General features: G+C 42.0%; 2 protein-coding genes across 6 annotated transcripts in view; one reads left to right on the top strand and one right to left on the bottom strand.

Moving 5' to 3' along the window:
- Positions 1-411: 411 nt before the first annotated feature.
- idi1 (isopentenyl-diphosphate delta isomerase 1) lies at positions 412-3,303 on the bottom strand. Of its 4 annotated transcripts, none has more exons than XM_014157457.3 (5): positions 3,170-3,303; positions 2,327-2,502; positions 1,795-1,887; positions 1,548-1,678; positions 412-1,299 (listed from the first exon to the last, which is right to left on the bottom strand). In XM_014157457.3, the coding sequence occupies exons 2-5, from the start codon at positions 2,466-2,468 to the stop codon at positions 982-984; spliced, it is 684 nt and encodes a 227-aa protein (XP_014012932.1). In that variant the 5' UTR covers positions 2,469-2,502; positions 3,170-3,303; the 3' UTR covers positions 412-981. The 4 variants fall into 4 exon arrangements, with proteins under 4 accessions (XP_014012932.1, XP_014012931.1, XP_014012928.1 ...); XM_014157456.3 differs by having other exon boundaries at positions 2,327-2,505; positions 3,170-3,301; XM_014157453.3 differs by having other exon boundaries at positions 2,820-3,237.
- A 76-nt stretch (positions 3,304-3,379) lies between these two features.
- The window catches only part of wdr37 (WD repeat domain 37), a 28,472-nt gene continuing 5,711 nt past the window's right edge, over positions 3,380-26,140 (top strand). The window contains exons 1-11 of one of the 2 annotated variants that reach the window (XM_014157446.3): positions 3,380-3,678; positions 4,249-4,383; positions 4,907-5,094; positions 9,483-9,579; positions 9,895-9,990; positions 10,382-10,446; positions 11,249-11,384; positions 11,651-11,767; positions 12,174-12,250; positions 12,597-12,834; positions 19,395-19,536. In XM_014157446.3, coding sequence (XP_014012921.1) covers positions 4,948-5,094; positions 9,483-9,579; positions 9,895-9,990; positions 10,382-10,446; positions 11,249-11,384; positions 11,651-11,767; positions 12,174-12,250; positions 12,597-12,834; positions 19,395-19,536 — 1,115 coding nt within the window. In that variant the 5' untranslated portion in view covers positions 3,380-3,678; positions 4,249-4,383; positions 4,907-4,947. The remainder of the gene's footprint in view (positions 3,679-4,248; positions 4,384-4,906; positions 5,095-9,482; positions 9,580-9,894; positions 9,991-10,381; positions 10,447-11,248; positions 11,385-11,650; positions 11,768-12,173; positions 12,251-12,596; positions 12,835-19,394; positions 19,537-26,140) is intronic. The other variant, XM_014157448.3, reaches the window with a different exon arrangement.

Here is a 26,140-nt window from a genome sequence, read left to right on the forward strand (position 1 = left end):
CTGACTGACCAATGGCTATGTCATTGCCTACTGTGAATGTACCAGGCCTCTCTCAATTTATCTGGGCCTACTACCCCGCCTGTGACCTGATTTTGACTAAGCAATTTTTTCAGGGCATTCAAAATAGCAGATGCAAGAAAGCATCTCAAAAAAGGCCTCCCACCCTGGAGCACAAAAAAAAAAAATCACATTTAAAATGTTGTCGTTGTTGAATGTAAAAGTAGTGAACATATGCATGGAGGCATTTTTACATAGTTGAATTTCAACACCAAACGTGAAAAGGTTGAGGCACAGCACAGTTTAACACATTCCTGAAAAAAACCCACACTAAATGACCCTTTGAAACTAAGGTGGGTGTTTACTGCCACCTACTGTTCAATGGTGTGAAGTGCGTTGTCAGAGGTATCTGGCTCCATTTAAGAAAATATTTATTGGACAATTCTATTATTTGTAAAATTATTTCATTCCCTAATTAGATATTTTATTGAAGTCAAATGCAACAAAAATTCTGCTTATTCATATAATACATTTACATGACCATACAATGGGAAATGGGAAACAGTGCCAGATCGCTAAAAACAATGTTCATAACAACCTTAGCCTCAGTGACAGTCAGGCACTTATATAGCTACTACATTAAAAAAAAAAATGTTATACAGTACAAGCTATACAAAACTCATACCTCAATACTGCCTCATAATCATTCCTTTTTTAAACTGGGTCAATTCCATTTGATTTTCATTCCTACAACGTTCTTTCTATTCAATTTACAGAAATCTAAAAAGTATCAACTCTCAAACTCTAGTAAGACTGAAGTACCCTACGTCCCTCATAGCAGCTTTCCATGTAAACCCTACACAAACAATGTCTACATCCCAAATGGTACCCTATTCCCTATGTAGTGTACTGCTTTTTACCAGGGCCCCTAGGGAATCGAGTGCCATTTTGGGAGGTAACCAAAGATTCACATCCTACGCAGAATCACATCCTGTGTATTTTGTCATGATCCATGAACTGTTTGAGGTTCTGCAGGTTGTCCCACCACTGGAAGAGGAAGGTCTCTGCGATGAGGCTGAACCAGGGCGTGATCAGTAACTCGTTGTTCTTGGCCTTCTTCAGCATCTCTTTCAGCTCCTCTTTGGTGACATAACAGTGGGTCTTGATCTCGTTGGGGTCTGGGTTCACCTCTATGTCTTTCTGCATGAAGAGGATGTAGTCGATCTCATGTTCCCCCCACACACCGTCTGACTGGGCCTTGTAGTGGATACGGGTCAAATAGGTCATCTCCTCTGGTGGAACCTGAGGGTGAACCATTGGACATGATCAGAACAAAGGGCAACTATTATCAAACATACAGTAGCTACATCTTACAACATCATACATATCTCAAAGCACTCAAACACCGTCTCAATACTATACACTTCATAAAATAAATCCAGTTGCACTTTAATTTACTGTGCACAAATTACTAGATATTTACTAAGAAATTACATGATGAAATGGTTAGTACATTGTAATAACCTGGGAATAACCTATGAAAGCTGTACCTGATCCATGGGAATTCCCAGCTCTGCTTCCAGTCGTCTTGATGCAGCTCTCCTCACCCCGATGGCCTCTAGCTCCTCCAGCTCACTGGATGTGTGTAAGGGGTGACTGCAGCATGTGTTGGTATAACACCCTGAACAGAAACAGGGAGGAAAACAGTTATTATTTCACTACTGATCTGATGACTATAGGTATGAATGCACACAAAAGTTACATTAGTGATTAAGAGTCAGCGGGTGGTTTACTGACCTGGAAAAGTGATCTTAGCATCAGATCTCTGTTGTAAGAGCAGCTTGTCTTCACTGTTGAACAGGAAGACGCTGAATGCACGATGCAATAAGCCTGGAGCAGAAGAAATTATCTGATTAGGTACCATTCAACATGACAGTGAGCTGCATGGCTTTGCAACACAGCTTTCATATGTGTAGTATATAGAGCAAATGTTATAATGGGTTAAATAATCTAAATTTCATATCTGACTCCACTTTAATATTAGAGTTAAACAATGTGCAATGAAGTATTATGAATTTCACTGACTAAGATCAAGGTGAGGCGAATGGTTGAACTCACATACAAGACATAAAACTTAATTTGCCATGCGGCCCCATGGTGACAGAGCACAGAAATTAGGTCCGGACCCATGATGTGGTTGTTTATTTTATCCTCCATAATTACTCCATGTCAATGTGAGTTGCAACAATGTTGACCAACCTGAGAGACACGTGGGGTATATATCAGCAATAATCAGAGATGACACATAACCATAGGGCTGTCACTCTACCTTTGTCAATATTAGAGTTGAGGTGGCAGTTCTTTTTGCTGTCTGCTCCAGTCTTCTGGTCGTTCTCGTCAATAAGGATACACATCTCTGCCAGCAGCTGGACCTGCTTCTCGTCCAGGTTATCTGTATTTATTTCAGGCATCCCGACAGCAGACCCTCGCAGCTTTCTCACCTCACTGCTGAGCAGAACAACAATTTGATTAGCGGATGGGCGCGTACAGGTTTCCGACCTACATTGGAATTACTTGGTTAATGGTGCATATAACATTATATTTAGACAGCAGACTATTTGAACATATAGTTGAGTTCAAGTACAGTAATATGAGGCAAGAAGGCTCTAAATACATGCCTATGTAGGCTATTAATATAACAGGCGCATTTAACGTTTAACGGAAGCACAATACACAGACACTAGAAACGATGCGTTTGCTGCTGCAGACAATAGCAAAAGAGTAAACAAATCCATAGATGTAAGTAAAAAGCCAATACACACCTTGATATATTCCTGAAAGAGACAGACGTGGAGTGAAATATCGGATTTCTTGTAATGCCTAGTCCTCCAGAAACAGGTATATTTGGCTTTAACAAAGCACGTCCCTGGCCGGACACCACCCGTAGCACCGCCCACAAGCCGCGCACCATCGCCACACCAAAAACGAAGACCAATCAGATAGGATGGGGTCGCCAACACGCCATCGAACCACCTCCCGCGTTCAAGTGGAATTAAACCTTGGACAACGACCTATCCACGTAGAATACGGTCTACACAATCGCTGATAAGAAAGCACAACTCCTTATAAATGCGCAATGCAGTTTCAGCACTAGAAATGATGTTTTACTTACATTCTGTTTCCGACGATTATCAGTACACACACTTGTAAGCTTCCTTGTAAATTTGCTCATCGCTGACGTTTGAGTTGATCATTGGTTCTTACAGAAACGGAAATCGTATTGGCTAGTGATGGGAAACATGCCTTATCACATGACATAGCAGCACTTGCGGCATCTCGCCTACTCAGTTTTATGAAAGCTACATCGGCTAAAACAGTCAAACGTATTCATTTGCAACGTTTTAGCTACTCACAATAGATTAGATATTTGTCTGTGTCCACCTAACTATCTAATATCTCTACGACTGTCAAATCAAATACGTAACTTTTTGACAATTCCTTGATTGCCTTTCTCGTCCACCAAAGCCTCGCGTTGCTTGTGTCCCATGACGCTTGATTCATGAGCGGTGAGGAGCCGACTCTTATCATAAACCCGAGAGCCAATTTTCTGGAAATATACGTGCTCTCTCCCTTTATTTTTCTACGACCTTCAAAAGACACTTGCGTAGTTACCTTTATAAAGTAAGTAGCTTAGTTAGAGTACTATTGTGTTGAAAATACGACTTTTCAGGGCCAGTTAGTTAGCTTTCTAGATGGTTAGCTAGCTAGTAGCGTAGTTAGAAATTGAGGCCAGCTAGCTGCGTTCTCCATCTGATTATTTACTCCAACTAACGTTAGTTAGGTACCGGTAGTATGGCCTTGATATATAAGGCAGCCTCGCTAACCATAGCTACTGCATGAAGGCCTGTCTGCATGACTATAACAGGTCGCATGCAAACATTATTAGCCTGCTAGTTGGCGTGGCTTAACAAGCTAGTTACATGCCATTGGTAGCTAAATGACTACTGGTTCTCTCATAGCTAACTAATTCACATAGCTAACAGCTAAAAGTAAAGCAACTCAAAATCAAACAACCCATACTACCGATGCAGCATCATCTCTATCAATACGTTGTTTCATATTTGTTGTGTTCTCATTGCTGTCTTGTCTCTTTCGAATCCGAGTGTGGAAGTCAGATTTATAAGCAAATTGGTCTCCAGATCACTCGTTTGCCCGTTTATTGACATCTTGTTTTTCCATCTGTCTGTCCAGCCAGTGGTGTCTTTGAGGGCTTTCTCCATCAACTGTGGAGACTAGGCTACTGGCCACCCACATCATTGTGATCACCTTCATTACCTGCCAGTTTAGGATGCAACGATGTACTTGTCATGCTGCTTCTCACTAATGGTATGCATCCTTATTTCCATGTCCCAGGTTGTGTCCATAATATCACCCTATTCCATATCTATATAGTGCACAACTTTTGACAAGAGCATAGGGTTTTGGTCTAAAGTAGGGCATTTTAATAAAATGCCATTTGGGACTAGTCGTGCTTTCTTCGGCTTTTGAAATGCTCACATCTTTTGCATGATCATGTTGCATGTCTACTGCTCTAGTCTATGGACAATTGACTCATTCTCATTGTCCTGATAACTTGCCTAGATAGAGTTAATGTTTACTATCCTGTAGCTACACTACAAGGGAAGTGTATTAAACAGCAGTGCTATGATAAGAACAATAAAGCCTCTGGTATAGTCTCAAATGGCACCCTATTCCCTTTATAGTGCACTATATAGGGGCCTATGGTTGAAAGTAGTGCACTATATAGGGAATAGGGTTCCATTTAGGACAGCCATTCTCCAGGCGCCAGCAGAGAGCAGTAATGTGAAACCTGACAGCCAGGGTTGAACCATGGGTTGTGTTTGCTCAGCCTCAGGTGGGAAGTGAACCGGAGGACGTCACAGAGGAGGGATGCCTGTAGAGAGTGGAAGCAGTGCCGCCGCCCGTCACACCAAGCAGAAGCGCAAGTCCCACAGCCTGTCCATTCGGCGCAGCAACAGCACTGACCAGGAGCAGCGCACAGTGACAGGCATGCAGAGAGATATGCTGGACGGACAGGTGAGTGAGCTGACTACCGCAGTAAACACACACAAAGTAAACACAAACAGTAGACATGGTACCTTAATACACAAACGTATATGCGCACACACATGCTCTATCTCTCTTTCTCTAAAACGTGAACATTTTAAAAAGCAGTTGGCTTGTATCTGCTTATAATGTTAGCTGTTAAGATGTAGTGATGTACTACTGAAATTGAAACCATTACACAAAAAATTAAAAATAGCCAACCATTGTATATGTTGATTAGCATGTCAATTGTCACCTGTTGTTGGTGGGAGGTTTGTTTGTGTGATATTACCAGGGAGAGAGGACAGTATCTGACGGTTTTTGCGACTTGCTTTCTACCTGGTGTTGCAACATGCTTTAAGTAAGATGTACTTTCTCAGAGAAAGTGTAGACATAGAGTACCAGTCAAAAGTTTGAACACACCTACTCATTCCAGGGTTTTTCTTTATTTTTACTATTTTCTACATTGTAGAATAATAGTGAAGACATCAACACTATGAAATAAGACATATGTAGTAATCAAAAAAGTGTGAAACAAATCAAAATATATTTTATATTTGAGATTCTTCAAAGTAGCCACCCTTTGCCTTAAAGACAGCTTAGAAAATAGTAAAAATAAAGAAAAACCCTTGAATGAGTATGTGTCCAAACCTTTGACTGGTAGTGTACATCATGTTTCTCGTGGTCTCTTGGGGACCGAGGTGCATATAGGTGTATATTTAGCCTAGGTTTTTTTTCATTTTGAAACGGAAATGTGTGTAGTTAGTCAAGTGTGTACACAGTATGTGTGTAGGCTAGTTAATCAAATGTGTGTGTTGTTAGCCATGGTAGTAGCCTATTAAAAAGAAACCTAAGATGAAAATCCTCCTTCAGAGAAGATTATAAAGACATTGTCTACTTTAGTGCCAGAGTTGCTGAAAAAACATGAATGTTAAATTATTGACTCAATACATTAAATAAGTGAATTAGCCTATCTCGCTTTAAAATTCCTGGCTTAATATTTAAGTCAATTAAGTTAGTGATTAACCATACCTCCACAATCAATCAGATAGTGTCTCACATGTAAGGTCTATTTGGAATTCAAATACTCGGACACAGTGGATTTGTCTCTAACAGCAAGACAAAGAGCTTTTTGATGAGACAGACAGTCAGGCACCATCCCTGATGCAAACACAGTGTTTGCTACCTCAGTCAGTGAGATAATAAATCCTAGGCATACTGTTTGATCAAGACCATCTTATCATTATACCAATAAAAAGGAAGTTGACAGCAAGTACAGTACAGAAACAGAAATTACGTTAGAATTTGTCCTCTCAATGTTTTGGGCGTTGTTAATAAATTGTGTAGGCTAGCCTCAAGTGTGAGTACCGAATAAGCATAACCTAGACCTAAGTATACTGAGGTGACGTTGTTTTCAGATGACTGGCATTGGTTATCTAGACAGTTCCTCTATAGCCTGTCATTGGCCTGTCTTTCCATTCTATTTGCTCTGAGCATACAGTAACAGTACCACGAGCTGCTGTTGTCTCATCAAGTTTTAATACCGTCCGCTTGTGCAGGTATGAGTATTCTTTTCATCAAGGCTCTCTCTCCATCTCCAGTACCTGTTGGCTCATTGTTGACCGTATCCATCCGCCAGCCACTGTATCAAATAAAAAATATTTTGGTCACATACACATGTTTAGCAGATGTAAATGCTTGTGATTCTAGTTCCGACAGTGCAGCAATATCTAACAAGTAATATCTAACAATTTCACAACATGTATCCAATCAACACAAATCTAAGTAAAGGAATATTTGGACAAGCAATGTCAGAGCGGCATAGTGCTAAGTTACCGCCGCTCTGATATCTAATAGTTCTTCCCAGCTGTATGTAATAGCACATAACATCTTCTGGGCTAACAATGTAAGAAATAATACATGAAAAATAAAATACTGCAAAGTTTTCTAAGAACTAGAAGCGAGGCTGCCCTCTCGGTCGGTGCCTTCTTGGCAGAATCTACTACTACACTAGAAGTTAGGCCCTCATGTCCTTTCACTCGCTAACCAAGAAGATCTTTATGCACATGATTGAACAGCTTTGAAAGACTTAAGGGGCTGACTGTTTGCTGCAAATTGCCTTTAAAAAAAAAAATATTATACATAGGGTGTTTACATGTGCCGTTGACTGAATGGCGAGAAAGTGGTTAACCTCATTCTCACTCACTCTCGTGGTCTTGAACGTGTATGTGTGTGGGTCAATTTAAAGAACTGAGAGATAGGCTATTTGGTTTCGTCATGTCATGTTACAGTTTAGTGACTAAGCTACAGTTGAAGTTGGAAGTTTACATACACCTTAGCCAAATACATTTAAACTCAGTTTTTCACAATTCCTGACATTTAATCCGAGTAAAAATTCCCTGTTTTAGGTCAGTTAGGATCACCACTTTATTTTAAGAATGTGAAATGTCAGAATAATAGTAGAGAGTGATTTATTTCAGCTTTTATTTCTTTCATCACATTCCCAGTGGGTCAGAAGTTTACATACACTCAATTAGTATTTGGTAGCGTTGCCTTTAAATGTAACATTTCAGGTAGCCTTCCACAAGCTTCCCACAATAAGTTGGGTGAATTTTGGCCCATTCCTCCTGACAGAGCTGGTGTGACTGAGTCAGGTTTGTAGGCCTCCTTGCTTGCACATGCTTTTTCAGTTCTGCCCACAAATTTTCTATAGGATTGAGGTCAGGGCTTTGTGATGGCCACTCCAATACCTTGACTTTGTTGTCCTTAAGCCATTTTGCCACAACTTTGTAAGTATGCTTGGGGTCATTGTCCATTTGGAAGACCCATTTGTGACCAAGCTTTAACTTCCTGACTGATATCTTGAGATGTTGCTTCAATATATCCACAATTTCCCTTCCTCATGATGCCATCCATTTTGTGAAGTGCACCAGTCCCTCCTGCAGCAAAGCACCCCCACAACATGATGCTGTCACCCCCGTGCTTCACGGTTGGGAGGGTGTTCTTAAGCTTGAAAGCCTCCTCCTTTTTCCTCCAAACATAATGATGGTCTTTATGGCCAAACAGGTCTATTTTTGTTTCATCAGACCAGAGGACATTTCTCCAAAAAGTACGATCTTTGTCCCCATGTGCAGTTGCAAACCGTAGTCTGGCTTTTTTATGGTGGTTTGGAAGCAGTGGCTTCTTCCTTGCTGAGCGGCCTTTCAGGTTATGTAGATATAGGACTCGTTTTACTGTGGATATAGATACTTTAGTCTTGTTTCCTCCAGCATCATCACAAGGTCCTTTGCTGTTGTTCTGGGATTGATTAGCACCTTTCGCACCAAAGTACGTTCATCTCTAGGAGACAGAACGTGTCTCCTTCCTGAGCGGTATGACGGCTGCGTGGTCCCATGGTGTTTATACTTGCATACTATTGTTTGTACAGATGAACGTGGTACCTTCAGGCGTTTGGAAATTACTCCCAAGGATGAACCAGACTTGTGGAGGTCTACACATTTTTTTGGCTGATTTCTTTAGATTTTCCCATGATGTCAAGCAAAGAGGCACTGAGTTTGAAGGTAGGCCTTGAAATACATCCACAGGTACACCTCCAATTTAGTCAAATGATGTCAATTAGCCTATCAGAAGCTTCTAAAGCCATGACATCAGTTTCGGGAATTTTCCAAGCTGTTTAAAGGCACAGTCAACTTATTGTATGTAAACTTCTGACCCACTGGAATTGTGATTCCATAAATTATGAAATGTGAAATAATCTTTCTGTAAACAATTGTTGGAAAAATTACTTGTGTCATGCACAAAGTAGATGTCCTAACCGACTTGCCAAAACTATAGTTTGTTCCTAAGAAATTTGTGGAGTGTTTTGAAAAACGAGTTTTAATGACTCCAACCTAAGTGTATGTAAACTTCCGACTTCAACTATATGGATAGTAGCTGTCAAAACCGTATGACTTTTCATGGTGGCCTACTTTTCTTTGCATAGTTTTAATCTGCGTACATGCAAACTGTTCACTGGGAACTGTCAGTAGTAGAGAATGGAGATACTGGTAAGTCAGAACAAAAGGTAGTTCGATATCGTTTTGTAATGAGACATTTATGGCTGTTTTCTTGTAATGGACTACTGTCTGTTGTAACTTGGTTTTACGGTAGTGACATCTGTGTTAGTTAGTGAATTTACTTACTATAGTTACAGTCAGTGCTAAAATTGTGTCTATTTTGCATCAGTTACAGAAAACAATATCTTGTCATGTCTGGATAGATATTTGCCTGTCAGAATGTGAAGTTGTTTAATGAAACTGCTTCCCTTTTTCTGTCCAAATGGATACGGAACTTCTGTTTATTTCATGACGTTGAAGTGAACAGTTTTTGTTTGTTTGCAGGACTCCAAGTTGCCCCTATCCTTGCGGAGCAATCTACTAGACCTGTTTGGCCAGATAGAGCGGGAGTTTGAGAATCTCTACATTGAAAACTTAGAATGTAAGTGATAACAAGAGGGCATGTCATGTGTATTTAATGTAACGCACAAAATGTATGATTATTGATTTGCCTATTTACATACAGACAGTAACTGATCAATGGATAATGTTATGGAGGTATTGTAGGAAGGAACGCCTGCCCCCTTGCGGGGACTGATTGGCTACCACAGTCGTCTACCGCTCATCCACCGGTTTGTTTTATGTTTGTAGGGTGAAATACTGATCTTGAGGAAGCTGATTGACTTCCTTGTGGTTTTGTAGTGGCTGTCTGTCATCTCTGTTGTTCGATAACCATGTGTGTGCGCTAATTCTGCAGTGCGCCGGGAAATTGATACACTCAACGAGCGCCTATTATCCGAAGGACAAACCATAGACGGAGGAGAGCTGAGCAAAGGAGCTCTGAAAGCAAAAGGTACAGTTAACCTGAAGTATAGTATTTAGTCTTCGCTTGAGGGATAATAAAGTTGTATTGCATTTGGTATAGGCTTAGATATTATTAATTGATGAATTGATTTGCTAGTTTCTTTTCACTGGCTTTTCCTGTAGTAAATGTAAGTGAAAAGTGTTAAACCATTCATACCATTCAAATGAACAAGGTACAGTTTTGTTATCTTTGTATATAGTCTGAATCACATCACAGTATTACTGTGGGCTGACACAGTAGTAAAGCCAAGATTGTGATGAATAGATTGTGTTTTTTTTAAATATAGTTTAGAGGTGTTTATTCCTTCCTCTCTGAGAATGAAATCCAACCTGTTTCTCTAACAATCGAACCATGTGTTCATCTTCGTGTGCATACACAGCCAGTCACAGTACCAGCCAGCTCTCTCAGAAACTGATGACCACTTACAAAGCCTCCACGAGCAAGGTATGTTTGATTACACACTGTGTACAACACTGGTGCTATACACTGGTGCTCATTCATTGTTGATTATGAGGAAGTAAGACTATGTAAACATTCTAGCTGTTTAAGATCATTAGAGCTTGTGTAATGATTTACTGCTATCAAAAGCCCTTTTGTAACTGAGTTGTGGTTTAGATGAATACTTCCTTTCCCGCAAATGTTTATTGAACGACTGAACAGATCTGTATTTACTGAAAGCTTTCATTTTTTCAATATTTAACTCCATCGTTAAGTGTTATTCATTTATGTTTATGTCAAACTCACTATTTGTAACCCAAACACTATTTCCAATTATCTTTCTTTGCTTTCGACCATAGGCTACATTCTTCTTGTGTACTGGTTGTTCAATAATGGTGCTTTTGAGTCTGAATGTAACCTTTTATATAACTAGGCAAGTCAGTTAAGAACAAATTCTTTTTTACAATGACGGCCTACCAGGGAACAGTGGGTTAACTGTCTTGTTCAGGGGCAGAACAACAGATTTTGTCCTTGCCAGCTCGGGGATTCGATCCAGCAACCTTTCGGTTACTGGCCCAATGCTCTAATCACTAGGCTACCTGCCGCCCCAAAATAATAATGAATAAGGCACAGTTACTGTTCACAGGGTAGTAGTGAGCCGGTGTGTCAGTAATGGATTGGACTTTTACAGCGCCTTTCTACCAGGTGAGGTACTCAAAGCGCTTTACGTAGTAAGGGGGAAACTCGCCTCATCCAGCACCAATGTGTTGTTGGTGAGTGAGAACATTGTGCTGTCTCCTCTCTGTAGATAGTGTCGAGTTTCAAAGCCACCACGTCCAGAGCTGTGTGTCAGATCCTGAGGGAGTATGTGGGCCACCGGGACGGCATCTGGGACCTGGCGGTCACACGGAACTCACCTGTGGTTCTTGGGACCGCGTCAGCAGGTCAGATATGTCACCTTTAAGGTGGACCTGAAATTGAAATGTATACATTTGAAAGGATAAACTTCAAGAAATAACAAGAGAAAAGCTTACACATTTAGGCTAAATGTTAACATATGAAGAGGTGGACATCATTGTCTAATGACTGGGGTCTGGAATTGTGCTAATGAAGTACTAGGAGGTGTTTTGAGATTAAAAACTAGCTGGGAAATGTTTTGCCATAAAGCTTTGGATAAATAGGTTAACTTTTTTTTCAATGTTCCCCACAGACCACTCTGCTGCTCTGTGGAGTATAGAGACAGGAAAATGTCTGCTTAGATATGCTGGCCATGCCGGATCAGTCAACTCCATCAAGTTTCACCCTACGGAACAGATGGCCCTGACAGGTATGCTAATGTATGGTAATGCCATGAATACACCACATGCAGGTGTTAACCTGTGTTGTAGATTGTATGACTGTTGTAGTTAGTTCAGCTGTTGTTCAACTGTGCTTGTTGTTTAACTATTGTTCAACTGTGCCGTCACCTCAGTACAGATGTGTTGAAACATCTCTCTCGTCAGCGAGTGTTCACTTATCTTTCCCTCCATTTTTACGTGTTTCATAGTCCCATTCATAATCTCTGTTCTCTCTCTGTGTGTTTGCTATGGAAGCTGTGAGTTGGCACATCGTTAGAGCTATGAGATGTGATCGATGACTGCCTGTGTGTGTGTGGTGGTGTGTTTGCTAAAGTGACGCTTCTCAGTCCATCTGTGTTTATTCATGTGTGTGTGTGTGTGTTCGTGTTTCCTCAGCGTCTGGGGACCAGACGGCTCACATCTGGCGCTACATGGTGCAACTGCCCGTCATCCCGCCTCTAGCAGATATCAGCGTGAGTCTCATCCCCTGTCCTCTACTCACTCACTCACTCACTCACTCACTCACTCACTCACTCACTCACTCACTCACTCACTCACTCACTCACTCACTCACTCACTCACTCACTCACTCACTCACTCACTCACTCACTCACTCACTCACTCACTCACCACCCTTCATCATATCTCTCATATAAGGACCTTTCTCTCATGTGGACATTTACTCATACACTGTCCTCTCTCTCACATACCTCTAACTCACTCATAGTTACTCCTAAATAATGAATGAAAAGGAGATACATTTTAAGATAAGGGCCCTGTAAAGAAACTCTGTTCCTCTCTGTTCCCCCGCTGCCCTAGGCACTGTGTGACGACGAGCTGGACTTCTCAGACAGGGAGGATGGTGATGGGGACGGGGAGGGTCCGTGCAGTGAGGTCCCCACCATCCGCGTGGCCACCACCACCTTGAAGAGCCACCAAGGGGTGGTCATCGCTGCAGACTGGCTGGTAGGGGGCAAGCAGGTGGTCACTGCTTCCTGGGACCGGGCTGCCAACCTATATGAGGTGGAGACCTCAGAGCTGGTCCACACACTGACAGGTAGGCACAGAGGACGGACACATCCCGACTATAGGAGTGTAGTGGAATCTAAGTATAGTTCATCTGCATATGTATTATCAATGGTTATCTTCATTGCAATCTCCTCTCCCCTCTGCATTCTGTGATGGGCAACGCTACAATGTCAAAAATACATTCAAACCTGTGCCCGAGCGAGCCCCTGGCTGTTGTTTATGAAAACCAATAAACTTCCCTGCCAATATTGTCGCACTTCCGAAGTGTAGAGGTCCTAGGCCTAGTTACATGGTCTGTAACCTGAATGAATGGGTACATTTATGTGAGAAATCAGCGTTTGAGGACAGTGTTATGTGCCCAGGAGAAAACAACTTGACAAGTTCAGGGGAAGCTCCATCTTGACCTCTCGTCCAAGTGGATCGTTATGTTCAGATGGGGACACAAATGTATACAAAAAGGAAAACTACTATAAAATCTACTGCGTTAAGTCTGCCCTTTTACGTTATTTAATATGGGAGATTATTCAATAGCAACCAGTGCCTAAAATGAACACCCGCCACCTGCCAAATGGGGGTATATTTTGGCATTGGCGGGTAAAATGTATATTTCACCAGCCACGTTGGCGGGTGGTCAGGGCTCCACAGTGCGAGCATTTCACTCGTGTTTCCCTAACAAAAAAAGATTGCAGTTTTGAAACTGCAGTAACTGCAGTCGCCTGTGGTGTTTTGGACGCAGTAATAGCAGAATAACTGCAGTGTACTGCAGTTCAACTGCAAAGTTACTGCAGTAAAAAAAAAACTATTATTTTGGACGCAGTAGTTGCGTACTGCACTCTAACTGCAGTTATAAACTGGGTGGTTCGAGCCCTGAATGTTGATTGGCTGACAGTTGTGGTATATCAGACAGTATACCACGGGTATGACAAAACATTTCCATTTACTGCTCTAATTACGTTGGTAACCAGTTTATAATAGCAATAAGGCACCTCGGGTTTGTGGTATATGGCCAATATACCACGGCTAAGGGCTGTATCCAGGTACTCTGCGTTGTGTTGTGCTTAAGAACAGCCCTTAGCCGTGGTATATTGGCCATATACCACACCTCCTCGGGCCTTATTGCTTCATTATACTGCACTCTGACTGCAATCTCTTTTCGTAGGGGTTGTGAATAGAAATATGATTACATTTTTGTAAAATAAATGCTGCAGTAGCTGTTTTCAAAGTATTTCTGACGTTTTGTTTCATAGCTGGTAAATGAATGGCACAAAATCAAAGAACTACGAATCTATAGAGCTTATTCCACCTCGCACTGTGACACTGCCTGGCTAGGGGATGTGCCCAAGTAAAGAGCTGTGTAAGATTCATTTTTAGAAGCGCTGCGCATAAGCATAAAAGTTAGTCTAATTTACTTTAAATGAAAGTCTACTGAAGTAAGACTTTGTCCTCGTGTCTCTTGGCTATTTACATTGTTTTGTTCACAAGCTAGGTTGTTTTTCTATGTTTGAGTTTCAACTTCTAGGGAAGTGAAGACAACGCTTCTACTAGTCAGATCTCACCCTTACGAAAAAAGATTGCAGTCAGAGTGCAGTATAACTGCAGTCAGAGTGCAGTATAACTGCAGTCAGAGTGCAGTATAACTGCAGTCAGAGTGCAGTATAACTGCAGTTTGCTGCAAATACTGCGTCCAAAACAACAATGTTCAGTGCAGTAACCGCAGTTACAGTGCAGTAACCGCAGGTCAACTGCATTGTACTGCAGTTATTCTCCAAAATACCAGTCGACTGCAGTCATTGCACTTTTACTGCAGTTTAAAAACTGAAATCTTTTTTTGTAAGGGCAATCTCATAGACACAAACATGACTCGAGTCGCCAACCATTAAAGGGGCAGGTGAACTTTTTCGGCCCTGTGATATTTTGGTCAAAATTATGTTAAACAATATACCACATGACTTCTTACTAGTAATACATTTGTTTTAGAAACATTACAAACCATGCTCATTTGTTTTGTTTGTGTAATTGTAGTGTAAAAACTATATTTGGGCTGGTAAAAAAATCTGAGTGGCTGGTCAATTTCATGCCCTGATGGAAACACTTGGTTTCCCTGGAGTTAAACAGTTTAGATACCTGGGAGTTGATGTCCACCCCACAGTCCAATTCACAGTTACAAATAATTACAACAAGATTCTCAAAGATGTGGTGTCAGATCTGGAAAGATCAACATTTCCAAATTCATTAAAATAAAAATCTCTATTATCAAGATGAACACGCTTTAACTTTTTGAGCTCAATGCTCCCTCTGGCACCACCGACTGGATATTGGAATAAATTGCATTCCTCAGTCTCTAAAACATGCCTCCATTGCATTAAACAACATACTCTGTCAAGGAAAAAGAGGGCAGGTGGCCAATGCCTTCCAATTTTTTATTTATTATTTGTTCTCTGGCCTCTTTCCACATGGTTTGATCCAGATGCTAAGGTGGCTTGGCATCCCATAGAGGACAACCTACCTTGTACATTTGCACAGGTTGTAGGATATGGTCCACTCCAATGTCTCCTTGAGATACTCCCCCCAAAAATGTGGCCCCTTAATAACACAGGCCATCTCTGTGTGTCGCACCGTCGAAAAATGATCCAAAACCAATTGGTACAATCACACTCCTTTGTTCCACAATTCCGACATCTGTTTGGGGGGCCGCCCTATATCCTTCCACCACTGGAGTGACAAGGGTGTACACATCGAGGTAATGTTCTCGATGAGGGAGGGCTCTGTGCATTTTAGAATTTACAAACAACTTTTAATTTACTGGGAAAATCGTTATTTTATTTACAATTTTGCTCTGCCTTGTGAAACACTACCAATTCACCCCTGTCAATTGACCACTATGGAAGAGAGACTTCTCACCTTCAGTCACTGAAATTAACTGGCAAACTGTAATCAAATTCCTTCTAGAAATCCTCATCAACAGAACCATTTACATTTTGTCTTCAGATCTTATCTTACCCACGCAGGCTGTTCCAAATGAAAATACATCCAACACCGAAATGCTCTCTATGCCCTCAGGATGCGCCTGGTACCTTCATTCATATGTTCTGGGAGTGCCCTGAGGTATCCCAATTCTAGAGACTAGTCTCCAATATGCTCTCCACAATGCACTCTAAACATGTTCCATGCTCACTGCAGATTATACTCTTCAGTGACACCTCCAAATTGGATCTCTCTTTGCGAGAAAAGCGATTATGGCTGGCTGGCCTCACAGCAGCCAATAAAATGTTTGCCTGTCGATGGACCTCTCCATTCACTGTCTAAATATTAATGGTTACTGTCTTTTACTGACATGACTCAATAAGAGCTTTGGTGGCGCGACTGTATGGCGCATAATGCCATAACATTCACTATTGGACTTCTGCAGTGGTTAAGATAAAATAATACCTTTTAAATGACCTTCAGTATCTGGGGGGGGGGGGGGAGGGGGCTGTGCTTAATTTGGTTTTGGATTGTGCCAGAATCCAGTAGGCCTACCTCTCATGACATTTGTTTTTCGCTGTTTGCAAAGTAACATTTTGAATAAAAGCAATCAGAGTTGATTTGAGTTGGCTCTGTAATTCTAATGTCCCCTAAAAAAACGAATTGTGAAAAGAAAGATTTTCATCCCGTGCCTGATTTTCTAAGAATTGATCTGGGTTGGGCAGCCTGGGTTTATTGTTTGCGAAACATTGTAGCCTAGAGACCAACACATGGCCGTTGTTGTGCGGAGAGAGAGAGTAGCGTTCCTGTGTCTCTTACAGAACTAGCATGACATTCACTTTATATTGCAGTACCAGTCAAAAGTTTGGACACACCTACTCATTCAAGGGTTTTTCTTTATTTATTTATTTTTTACATTGTAGAATAATAGTGAAGACATCAAAACTTTGAAATAACACATATGGAATCATGTAGTAACCAAAAAAGGGTTAAACAAATCAAAATATATATACATTTTTTCATATTCTTCAACGTAGCCACCCTTTGCTTGATGGCAGCTTTGCACACTATTGACATTCTCTCAACCAGCTTCACCTGGAATGCTTTTCCAACAGCCTTGAAGGAGTTCCAGCATATGCTGAGCACTTGCTGGCTGCTTTTCCTTCACTCTGCCATCCAACTCATCCCAAACCATCTCAATTAAGTTGAGGTTGGGTGATTGTGAAGGCCAGGTCATCTGATGCAGCAATCCATCACTCTCCTTCTTGGTTAAATAGCCCTTACACAGAATGAAGGTGTTTTTTGGGTCATTGTCTTGTTGAAAAACAAATGATAGTCCCACTAAGCGCAAACCAGATGGGATGGCGTATCGCTGCAGAATGCTGTGGTAGCCATGCTGGTTAAATGTGCCTTGAATTCTAAATAAATCACAGACTGTGTCACCAGCAAAGCACCCACACACCATCACATCTCCTCCTCCATGCTTCACGGTGGGAACCACACATGCGGAGATCATCCGTTTACCTACTCTGCGTCTCACAAAGACACGGCGGTTGGAACCAAAAATCTCCAATTTGGACTCATCAGACCAAAGGACAGATTTCCACCGGTCTAATGTCCATTGCTCGTGTTTCTTGGCCCGAGCAAGTCTCTTCTTCTTATTGGCATCGTTTAGTAGTGGTTTCTTTGCATCAATTCGATCATGAAAGCCTGATTCACGCAGTTGAACAGTTGATGTTGAGATGTGTCTGTTACTTGAACTATGTGAAGCATTTATTTGGGCTGCAATTTCTGAGGCTGGTAACTCTAATGAACTTATCCTCTGCAGCAGAGGTAACTCTGGGTCTTCCTTTCCTGTGGCGGTCCTCATGAGAGCCAGTTTCATCATAGCGCTTGATGGTTTTTGCAACTGCACTTGAAGAAACTTTCAAAGTTGTTGACATTTTCCGGATTGACTGAACTTCATGTAATGATGGACTGTTCTTGCCATAATATGTACTTGGTCTTTTACCAAATAGGGCTATCTTCTGTATACCTCCCCTACCTTGTCACAACACAACTGATTGGCTCAAACACATTAAGAAGGAAAGACATTCCACAGCTGTGCAAAGCTGTCATCAAGGCAAAGGGTGGCTACTTTGAAGAATTTCAAATATAAAATATATTTTGATTTGTTTAACACTTTTTGTTGTTGTTGGTTACTACATGATTCTATATGTGTTATTTCATAGTTTTGATGTCTTCACTATTATTCTATAATGTAGGAAATTGTCAAAATAAAGAAAAACCCTTGCATGAGTAGGTGTGTCCAAACTTTTGACTGGTACTGTATATCTCTCCCTCTCTGCTCAGATTGACATGAGCCTGCAACTATCGTCTCTCCTGCGTTGCAATTCATCATTTATTTCCTTAGAGAATAATAGCCGCGGTAAGGGTATTGCAGCACCCATGATGAATTGAAAAACATTTGCCAACATTATAGAATTACTGTTGTCGTCTGTTCAGAAATAAATTAAATCATTCAGTACTCTACACCAGGAGAAGGCCTATAATTTAGCCACAGAGGATCAATGGCTTTTAAATGTTTTATTATTGCCTAGCTGTGGATTGTGTGTTGCCCAATCACAGTCCAGAATGTGCGGCAAATCTGTCAGTTAACAGCATGCAGCCAAAACAGGACTTTCGCAATATTTCAAATACAATCGTGGGAAAACACCGGTTGGAAAGCAAATGGCTCCTGCTGAAAAGAGAAGACTCTAATCTGTCTGTAGAGGCTACCAAAATATTCAATCAACTTCCAAATAGGCCTATTGAGCAGACAGCGTTGTTTTACAAAGTAAAACAGGAGAGATGCTTTTGGCATGAGCGCATCGGCCGTCTCCGTTGTGTGAGCTGTACATCATTGGGCGAGTTAGTGAAACTGGAAAGCTTTTTTAGGACTTTAATTTCCTCCTCATATTGTACAATTTGTGTGTCTCCACACACCTAGACCTAGGCTATTGATGGATTCAAGACAAGGTCGTTTTTATTGATCTCACATTCTGTTTGTCAGTGTCAAAGTAGCCTGTCATTTCGATTATTTGTGCGGTATTAAAAAAGATTCTGCTAAATGTCAAATTGCATGAAATGCGTTTAGAAAAGGCCACATTTTTCCCGGACCCTAGGCTATAAAAAGTGGTGTGAGGGTAAAGTTTTAGAATCCTGCTAATTTCTCGTTTGTTTAATTTCATGATTGAGTGTGTGCAGAACAGAGGGTTATTTTTACCTCTCTGTCAATAGAAATTAAATAAAATGTTATACAAATAAATATAACCTAAAGATTCAAAACCAAACGAAAGGTATCATGGACTCCAAACAAACCAGCAGCCTCACGGTTTGCAAGCTGAGACCCTGAATGACGATCACCTGATATGCGTATCAACCAGGCTCAGCACCTGGACAAAGTTGCTGCTGCCCCCTGTGGGAATGAATTGTTGAAGTGTATCCTGGATAGTGTATTTGTCTATGCCCTAACACTAACCTTTCCCTCATATCATAACACTGTCATGTTAAGTACAGTTTCACATGGACCCAACTCTTTAATGCTGTCTGTCTGTCTGTCTGTCTGTCTGTGTCTGTGTCCAGGCCACGACCAGGAGCTGACCCACTGCTGTACCCATCCAAGCCAGCGTCTGGTGGTCACCTCGTCCAGAGACACCACCTTCCGTCTGTGGGACTTCAGAGACCCCTCCATCCACTCTGTTAACGTGTTTCAGGGACACACCGAGTGAGTTACACACACACACACACACACACACACACACACACACACACACACACACACACACACACACACACAGTCCCCTACAAACAATTTAGGTGCTTAAGGTCACACGTGATGTCGTATTGTTATTTCAGTGGCTATACTATACATAATATAGTATAGTGTGGTCCCGTGTGGCTCAGTTGGTAGAGCATGGTGTTTGCAACGCCAGGGTTGTGGGTTCGATTCCCACGGGGGACCAGTACGGGAAAAAAAATGTATGAAATAAATGCATTCACTACTGTAAGTCGCTCTGGATAAGAGCGTCTGCTAAATGACTAAAATGTAAATGTAATAATATTGACTAAAACAGAAGCAGTTGTAAGGTTGGAGCTAATTCCTCCACAAGATGGCAGTACAACATCTTATTTCACCCATAGAGCAGTCGCTACATCACCACTCTGAAGCATTTCCAACCATTTTCAGTGTTTTTATGTTTTTCATTCTTTTAAAAAACATGTCACATTAATTTCCTTGGCCTTAGGCAAAATCCTCCACTTGCCTCTTTATCATTTATTATTGAGCACTTCATCTTCACCACTTTGACCACCTTCTGAGACTCTCACTTCCTCCCTTCAGCTCTCACCATTTATCACTCCGTTTCCCCGTTAATCCCTCGCTCATCCTCGCTCTGTGTAATTTGGCCCCTCTCATTCCAATGCTGTTAAAGGCTCAATTTGAGTGGCTCATTTGAAAACGTGGACTGTCAGCTTCCCCCCAAACCCTCCATCCCCCCTCTTACTCTCAAACCATTTGAATGTGACTCCTGTCGTCAGTCTCGTTAATGCAAAGTGGTGTAGTACAGGCAGGCTGCTTCTGGCAGCCTTTGATTGCTGGGGATTACATGGTGCTCATTATGTTCGACCCCAACATGTATAATTCCTACAGATCCCCACTTTCATTCTCTCTCATAGACAATCACTGTAATGAGATTAGCACAAGCACACAGCCAGCCACTCACTGTGAGTGTGTGTGTGTGTGTGTGTGTCGGCTGTCTGTCGTGGCCCGTTAGTGCTAAGGCAATTACCTTCTCCTTCCTCTCTCTACGTTCACAGCATCTCAAGCAAGTCAACTGATACCTCCTCCACTCGCCTGAATCACTCCCTCGCTCTCACCCTCGCTCTCACCCTCGCTCTCACCCTCGCTCCCACTCCCTCGCCTTTTTCTAAGACAAAAAGGGTTCGTTTTTTTGAGCTAAGTCAACCATTGAGCAACAGCTGCAGTTCATTGTAGTCAGAAGTACCACATAAAGCTCACCCATGATGTGAAGTACTCTAAAAACATGGCTGCGTATAACTTTGTAGCTTTAGTACTCTGATAAATACTACAAAATTGTCCGAAATGAAAAATGACTCAAACTATCCACATGTGAACAAAGTCTGTGTCCCTCTTGAACCATTCATAGTTATTCATCTTTATACAAGCTCTTTAACTAAGAACTATATTATAACTCAGTCCCTCAGAACCCTTAGCAGTAATGATGAGTGGGAGGATGTTTATTTATATTCAGAGGTAGGCAGTGAGATCGTGCCTTACTGTTCTGTTTCTAGACCTGCAATAATAAATTACTTATTTAAGAACGTGTTTACTTTAACACGTGCAAACTGTATCTGAAAAACTGCTCTCTCGTGTGTGTGTGTGTGTGTGTTAGCTAAGACAGCTGTTAGTCCTAATGAGTGTCAGTCATAGCAGTGTGTGTGCTGATTGAGGCCCTCTCAGGGAACCCAGTGTTGCAGTAGACTGTTTGTGTGTGTACTGTCAGCTGTAGGGAGACGCTTGGCTGCCCTGCACCCAACAAGATGAATGAGGCCCACACACAGCCTGGCAGGAGGCCTCCCTGTGAAGGCACAGTCGGACGCACGCATGCACGCGCACGCACACAAACTCATGTCCCCTGGCCCTGGAAGTCCCTACAACCGCTTTGTCCCGCCACACACACACACGTCATGTGGAGCCATGAGTTATGAGCTGCTGAGTGACACCACAGAGGGGCTTTCCCTTAGGGAGCTCCTGTCGTACACACTGACAGCAGGGGGTTAGAAATGCTGCAATCTGTTTCAGAAGGGACAAATATGTGACAAACAAAACGCCTGATTAGTTTGACTATAGAGAGTAGCTGTTGGTCATATCACTGCTACCAAATACCAAGCCCCTCATTTGGACACACATTGTACCATTTGCAGAATGTTTTCGTACAGTACTTTAAAATGCCAATTGTAATCATTGGTTAAATGGCAGAGGATGCTACTAGGTACAATTGTCTCTGGGGAGGGGTGTCTTAGGAGGGTAAGGATGTTTGGATTAGATGTTTCTTCCCACAGTATCTGTCTCTTGTTCAGAGGTTTGTCTTGTCTGAATTGGCTCCGCAGCGTGACTGAAGAAGAATACAATGGCCTAGCTGTTAAGCCTAGCGGTTAAGAGTGTTGGGCCAGTAACAGAAAGGTCGCTGGTTCAAATCCCCGAGCCGACTAGGAAAACTCTGTGCTGTTGAGCAAGGTGCTTAACCATAATTGCTCCTGTCAGTCGTTCTGGATAAGAGCGTCTGCTAAATGACTAAAATGTACAGTTGAAGTCGGAAGATTACATATACCTTAGCCAAATACTTTTCACAATTCCTGACATTTAATCCTAGTAAAAATTCCCTGTCTTAGGTCAGCTAGGATCACCACTTTATTTGAAGAATGTGAAATGTCAGAATAATAGAGTGATTTATTTCAGCTTTTATTTCTTTAATCACATTCCCAGTAGGTCAGAAGTTTACATACACTCAATTAGTATTTGGTAGCATTGCCTTTAAATTGTTTAACTTGGGTCAAACATTTCAGCTAGCCTTCCACAAGCTTCCCACAATAAGTTGGGTGAATTTTGGCCCATTCCTCCTGACAGAGCTGGTGTGACTGAGTCAGGTTTGTAGGCCTCCTTGCTTGCACATGCTTTTTCAGTTCTGCCCACAAATGTTCTATAGGATTGAGGTCAGGGCTTCGTGATGGCCACTCCAATACCTTGACTTTGTTGTCCTTAAGCCATTTTGCCACAACTTTGTAAGTATGCTTGGGGTCATTGCACCATTTGCGACCAAGCTTTAAGTTCCTGACTGATGTCTTCAGATGTTGCTTCAATATATCCACATGATTTCCCTTCTCATGATGCCATCTATTTTGTGAAGTGCACCAGTCCCTCCTGCAGCAAAGCACCCTCACAACATGGTGCTGCCAGCCCGGTTGGGATGGTGTTCACGGTTGGGATGGTGTTCTTCGACTTGCAAGCCTTCCCCTTTTTCCTCCAAACATAACGATGGTCATTATGGCCAAACCGTTCTATGTTTGTTTCATCAGACCAGAGGACATTTCTCCAAAAAGTAGGATCTTTGTCCCCATGTGCAGTTGCAAACCATAGTCTGGCTTTTTTATGGTGGTTTTGGAGCAGTAGCTTCTTCCTTGCTGAGCGGCCTTTCAGGTTATGTCGATATAGGACTCGTTTTACTGTGGATATAGATACTTTTCTACCTGTTTCCTCCAGCATCTTCACAAGGCCCTTTGCTGTTGTTCAGGGATTGATTTGCGCTTTTCGCACCAAAGTACGTTCATCTCTAGGATACAGAACGTGTCTCCTTCCTGAGCGGTATGACAGCTGCGTGGTCCCATGGTGTTTATACTTGCTTACTATTGTTTGTACAGATGAACGTGGTACCTTCAGGCGTTTGGAAATTACTCCCAAGGATGAACCAGACTTGTGGAGGCCTACAATTTTTTTCGGAGGTCTTGGCTGATTTCTTTTGATTCTCCCATGATGTCGAGCAAAGAGACACTGAGTTTGAAGGTAGGCCTTGAAATACATCCACAGGTACACCTCCAATTGACTCAAATGATGTCACTTAGCCTATCAGAAGCTTCTAATGCCATGACATCATTTTCGGGAATTTTCCAAGCTGTTTAAAGGCACAGTCAACTTACTGTATGTAAACTTCTAACCCACTGGAATTGTGATACAGTGAATTATAAGTGAAATAATCTGGCTGTAAACAATTGTTGGAAAAATTACTTGTGTCATGCACAAAGTAGATGTCCTAACCGACTTGCCAAAACTATAGTTTGTTAACAAGAAATTTGTGGAGTGGTTGAAAAACGAGTTTTAATGACTCCAACCTAAGTGTATGTAAACTTCCGACTTCAACTGTAAATGTAACAATTGAATGTTTCTGATAACATGTCCTCTTGACAGAGCGGCACAGTGTAATGTTGCAGGGAGCGTCAGTGTAAAGGGTTTAATAGATAGAGAGCTTTGGGAAGGAGTAGCTCATTTGCAGTGTCTTCAGACGCAATTATAGCTAATGCACAGTGACAGAGCATGGTGGCAGTCAAAAGCACAGCATATTCAGCCTCTAAGTCCCCCCCTCCTTATAATTGTGAAATAATTGTAGGTGCGTCCCAAATGGCACCCTATTCGCTGTGTAGTGCACTATATTTAACCAGGATCCACGTGGCTCTGGTCAACAGCAGTGCACTATATAGGGAACAGGGTGCCTTTTGGGACACAGCCAATGTACGTGAGCTAACACGTAAAGTGCAGATGAGAAGTGGCAGCAGACTTGCTTTACCAACGGGATGCCATGTCGCGTTTGTCTCTCGCTTCTGTTCCGAGGCGTTTGATCACAGGCAGGCATCTGTGTGTGTGTCTGTGTGTGCGTGCATGTGTCTGTGTCTATCTAACACAGCGCTTCAGAGGAATATGCCAACATAAATCTGATTCTATAGTCACTGTGAATGTTCGTCTCAGTGCAATTTAAACATAATGTCACGTTGGAAAAAATATAGAGAACAGGTTCTATGTGACAGGCTAGAATCTTCTATAAATATGATATGCATAGAAACGGGGAGGAAATGTTTGATCGTTATGATACTCAAACAAAGAAATTACACCGAATTATTTTATTTTATGTACGCCAAATATATGTTCAGGATGTTTGCTGAAAAATGCTGTATATGATTTATAATGCAGAATCTACACTCACATTAATGATAGCTAAGGATGTAGACCTAAAAGATAAAAGATCATGTCCAGGGTTAATAGGTGGACGTCTCTCGTTAGCCTTTAACAAAGACTGGCCCAGTCACTGATACCCCTGGGCCTTCTCCTACCCCCTTCTCCCCTTTTCCTAATGAGCCTTGACCTTGCATGTCAGTTGGCTCAGGAGAGACTTTCAGAATGCCTCCCAAGTTATAATAGGACTTTAATAACGCAACCTTACCTTACAATGTCAAAAAGTGCATTGGACTGGCTAGCTATTCCCTATATAGTGTACTACTTTTGACCTGAGCACTATGAGCCTGGGTCAAAAGTAGTACACTATATAGGGGATAGGGTGCCATTTGGGATTTAAAATCGTCCATGAGCGAGCCGCCCCCCCCGGTGGTTATATACGTACAGTTGGGCAGGGCCCCACATCTTTAATATGGCAGAGTTTAGCCCCTTAATTAAACCGTAATATAATGTCAATTTAAATTAAAGATGGCTAGGAGTTAGCCAGTGAGTGAGGCTAAGGTGGTGCTGCATGGGGCTTTTCTGCTGCTAATCTTAATCAGAACGAACAGAGCGCCAAATCGAATCCTCCTGGCTCCTTCAGTAGAGAGAGGGAGAGAGAGGGGGGTTGGAAGAAAAAGATGACAGTGATGTGTGAAATGAATAAGAAATCTTAAATGAGTCCATTAAAGGAATGGTCTTGACCTCGGCGACGTGTAAGAGCGACGTGCTACATCACGCCTGGCTCCCGCCTGGGAAGTTGTGCTGAGGTGAGCACTTTTGGGCCAACCTCTACTGACCCTCAGAGACTATGGTGACTTTCAAGACACTCACACTAGCCCCCCCCCCTCCCCCCAGGCGTACCCAGTGTCGGCACACTGAGAGGTAACCGCAGAGCCAGGCAGGGCTTGGGAGAGGAGCTCCGCTCTGGAACTGCCTGACTGTTACACCCCCACTGGTAGATTATTAAAAATAGTCTTAGCCTCCCTCCTCACAGTTTACATCACTCTCATTTATGAATGACTGTGTGACGGCAGGGAGATGACTCTCCCTACAGGCTGAATGACTTCACTTGAGTTACACATGATGAGTCTTAGAAGAAAAGTAACACCTTTTAAAGATCCACATAAAGTGAAACCGCACCACTGGTCGCCCCTGGCGGGTTAGTTATTAGTTAAATAAACGGTGTTTGTTGTTTGAATGAACGCCTTTGATCTTGTAATATCGCAAACGGACGTGGTAGTTTCACCGCTACGAATTCCAGCTTTAATAGACTCCGTTTTCCTGTTGTTTGCCAGCAGTGTTTTGATGTGATAGCTTTGAGATAGTTTTTGATTTGATATGCTGCATGGTCAAAAGTTTGTGGACACCTGCTCGTCGAAGATCTCATTCCAAAATCATGGGATTAATATAGAGTTGGTCCCTCCTTTGCTACTATAACATCCTCCACTCTTCTGGGAAGGCTTTCTAGTAGATGTTGGAACATTGCTGCGGGGATTTTCTTCCATTCAGCCACAAACATTATTGAGGTTGGGCACTGATTCTGAGC

This window comes from Salmo salar, chromosome 19 (genome assembly GCF_965601325.2).
Source record: "Salmo salar chromosome 19, fSalSal1, whole genome shotgun sequence".
NCBI lineage: Eukaryota > Metazoa > Chordata > Actinopteri > Salmoniformes > Salmonidae > Salmo > Salmo salar.

Bases quoted from the DNA above. Each gene is read 5' to 3' on its own strand.
- idi1 (XM_014157452.3), bottom strand. From the start codon at position 2,968: ATGGTGCGCGGCTTGTGGGCGGTGCTACGGGTGGTGTCCGGCCAGGGA. The intron at 2,506-2,819 runs GTGTGTATTGGC...TGTTCTGCTCAG, and splicing joins TCTTTCAGGAATATATCAAG to CAGTGAGGTGAGAAAGCTGC. The intron at 1,888-2,326 runs GTAGAGTGACAG...CTTCTGCTCCAG, and splicing joins CAACTCTAATATTGACAAAG to GCTTATTGCATCGTGCATTC.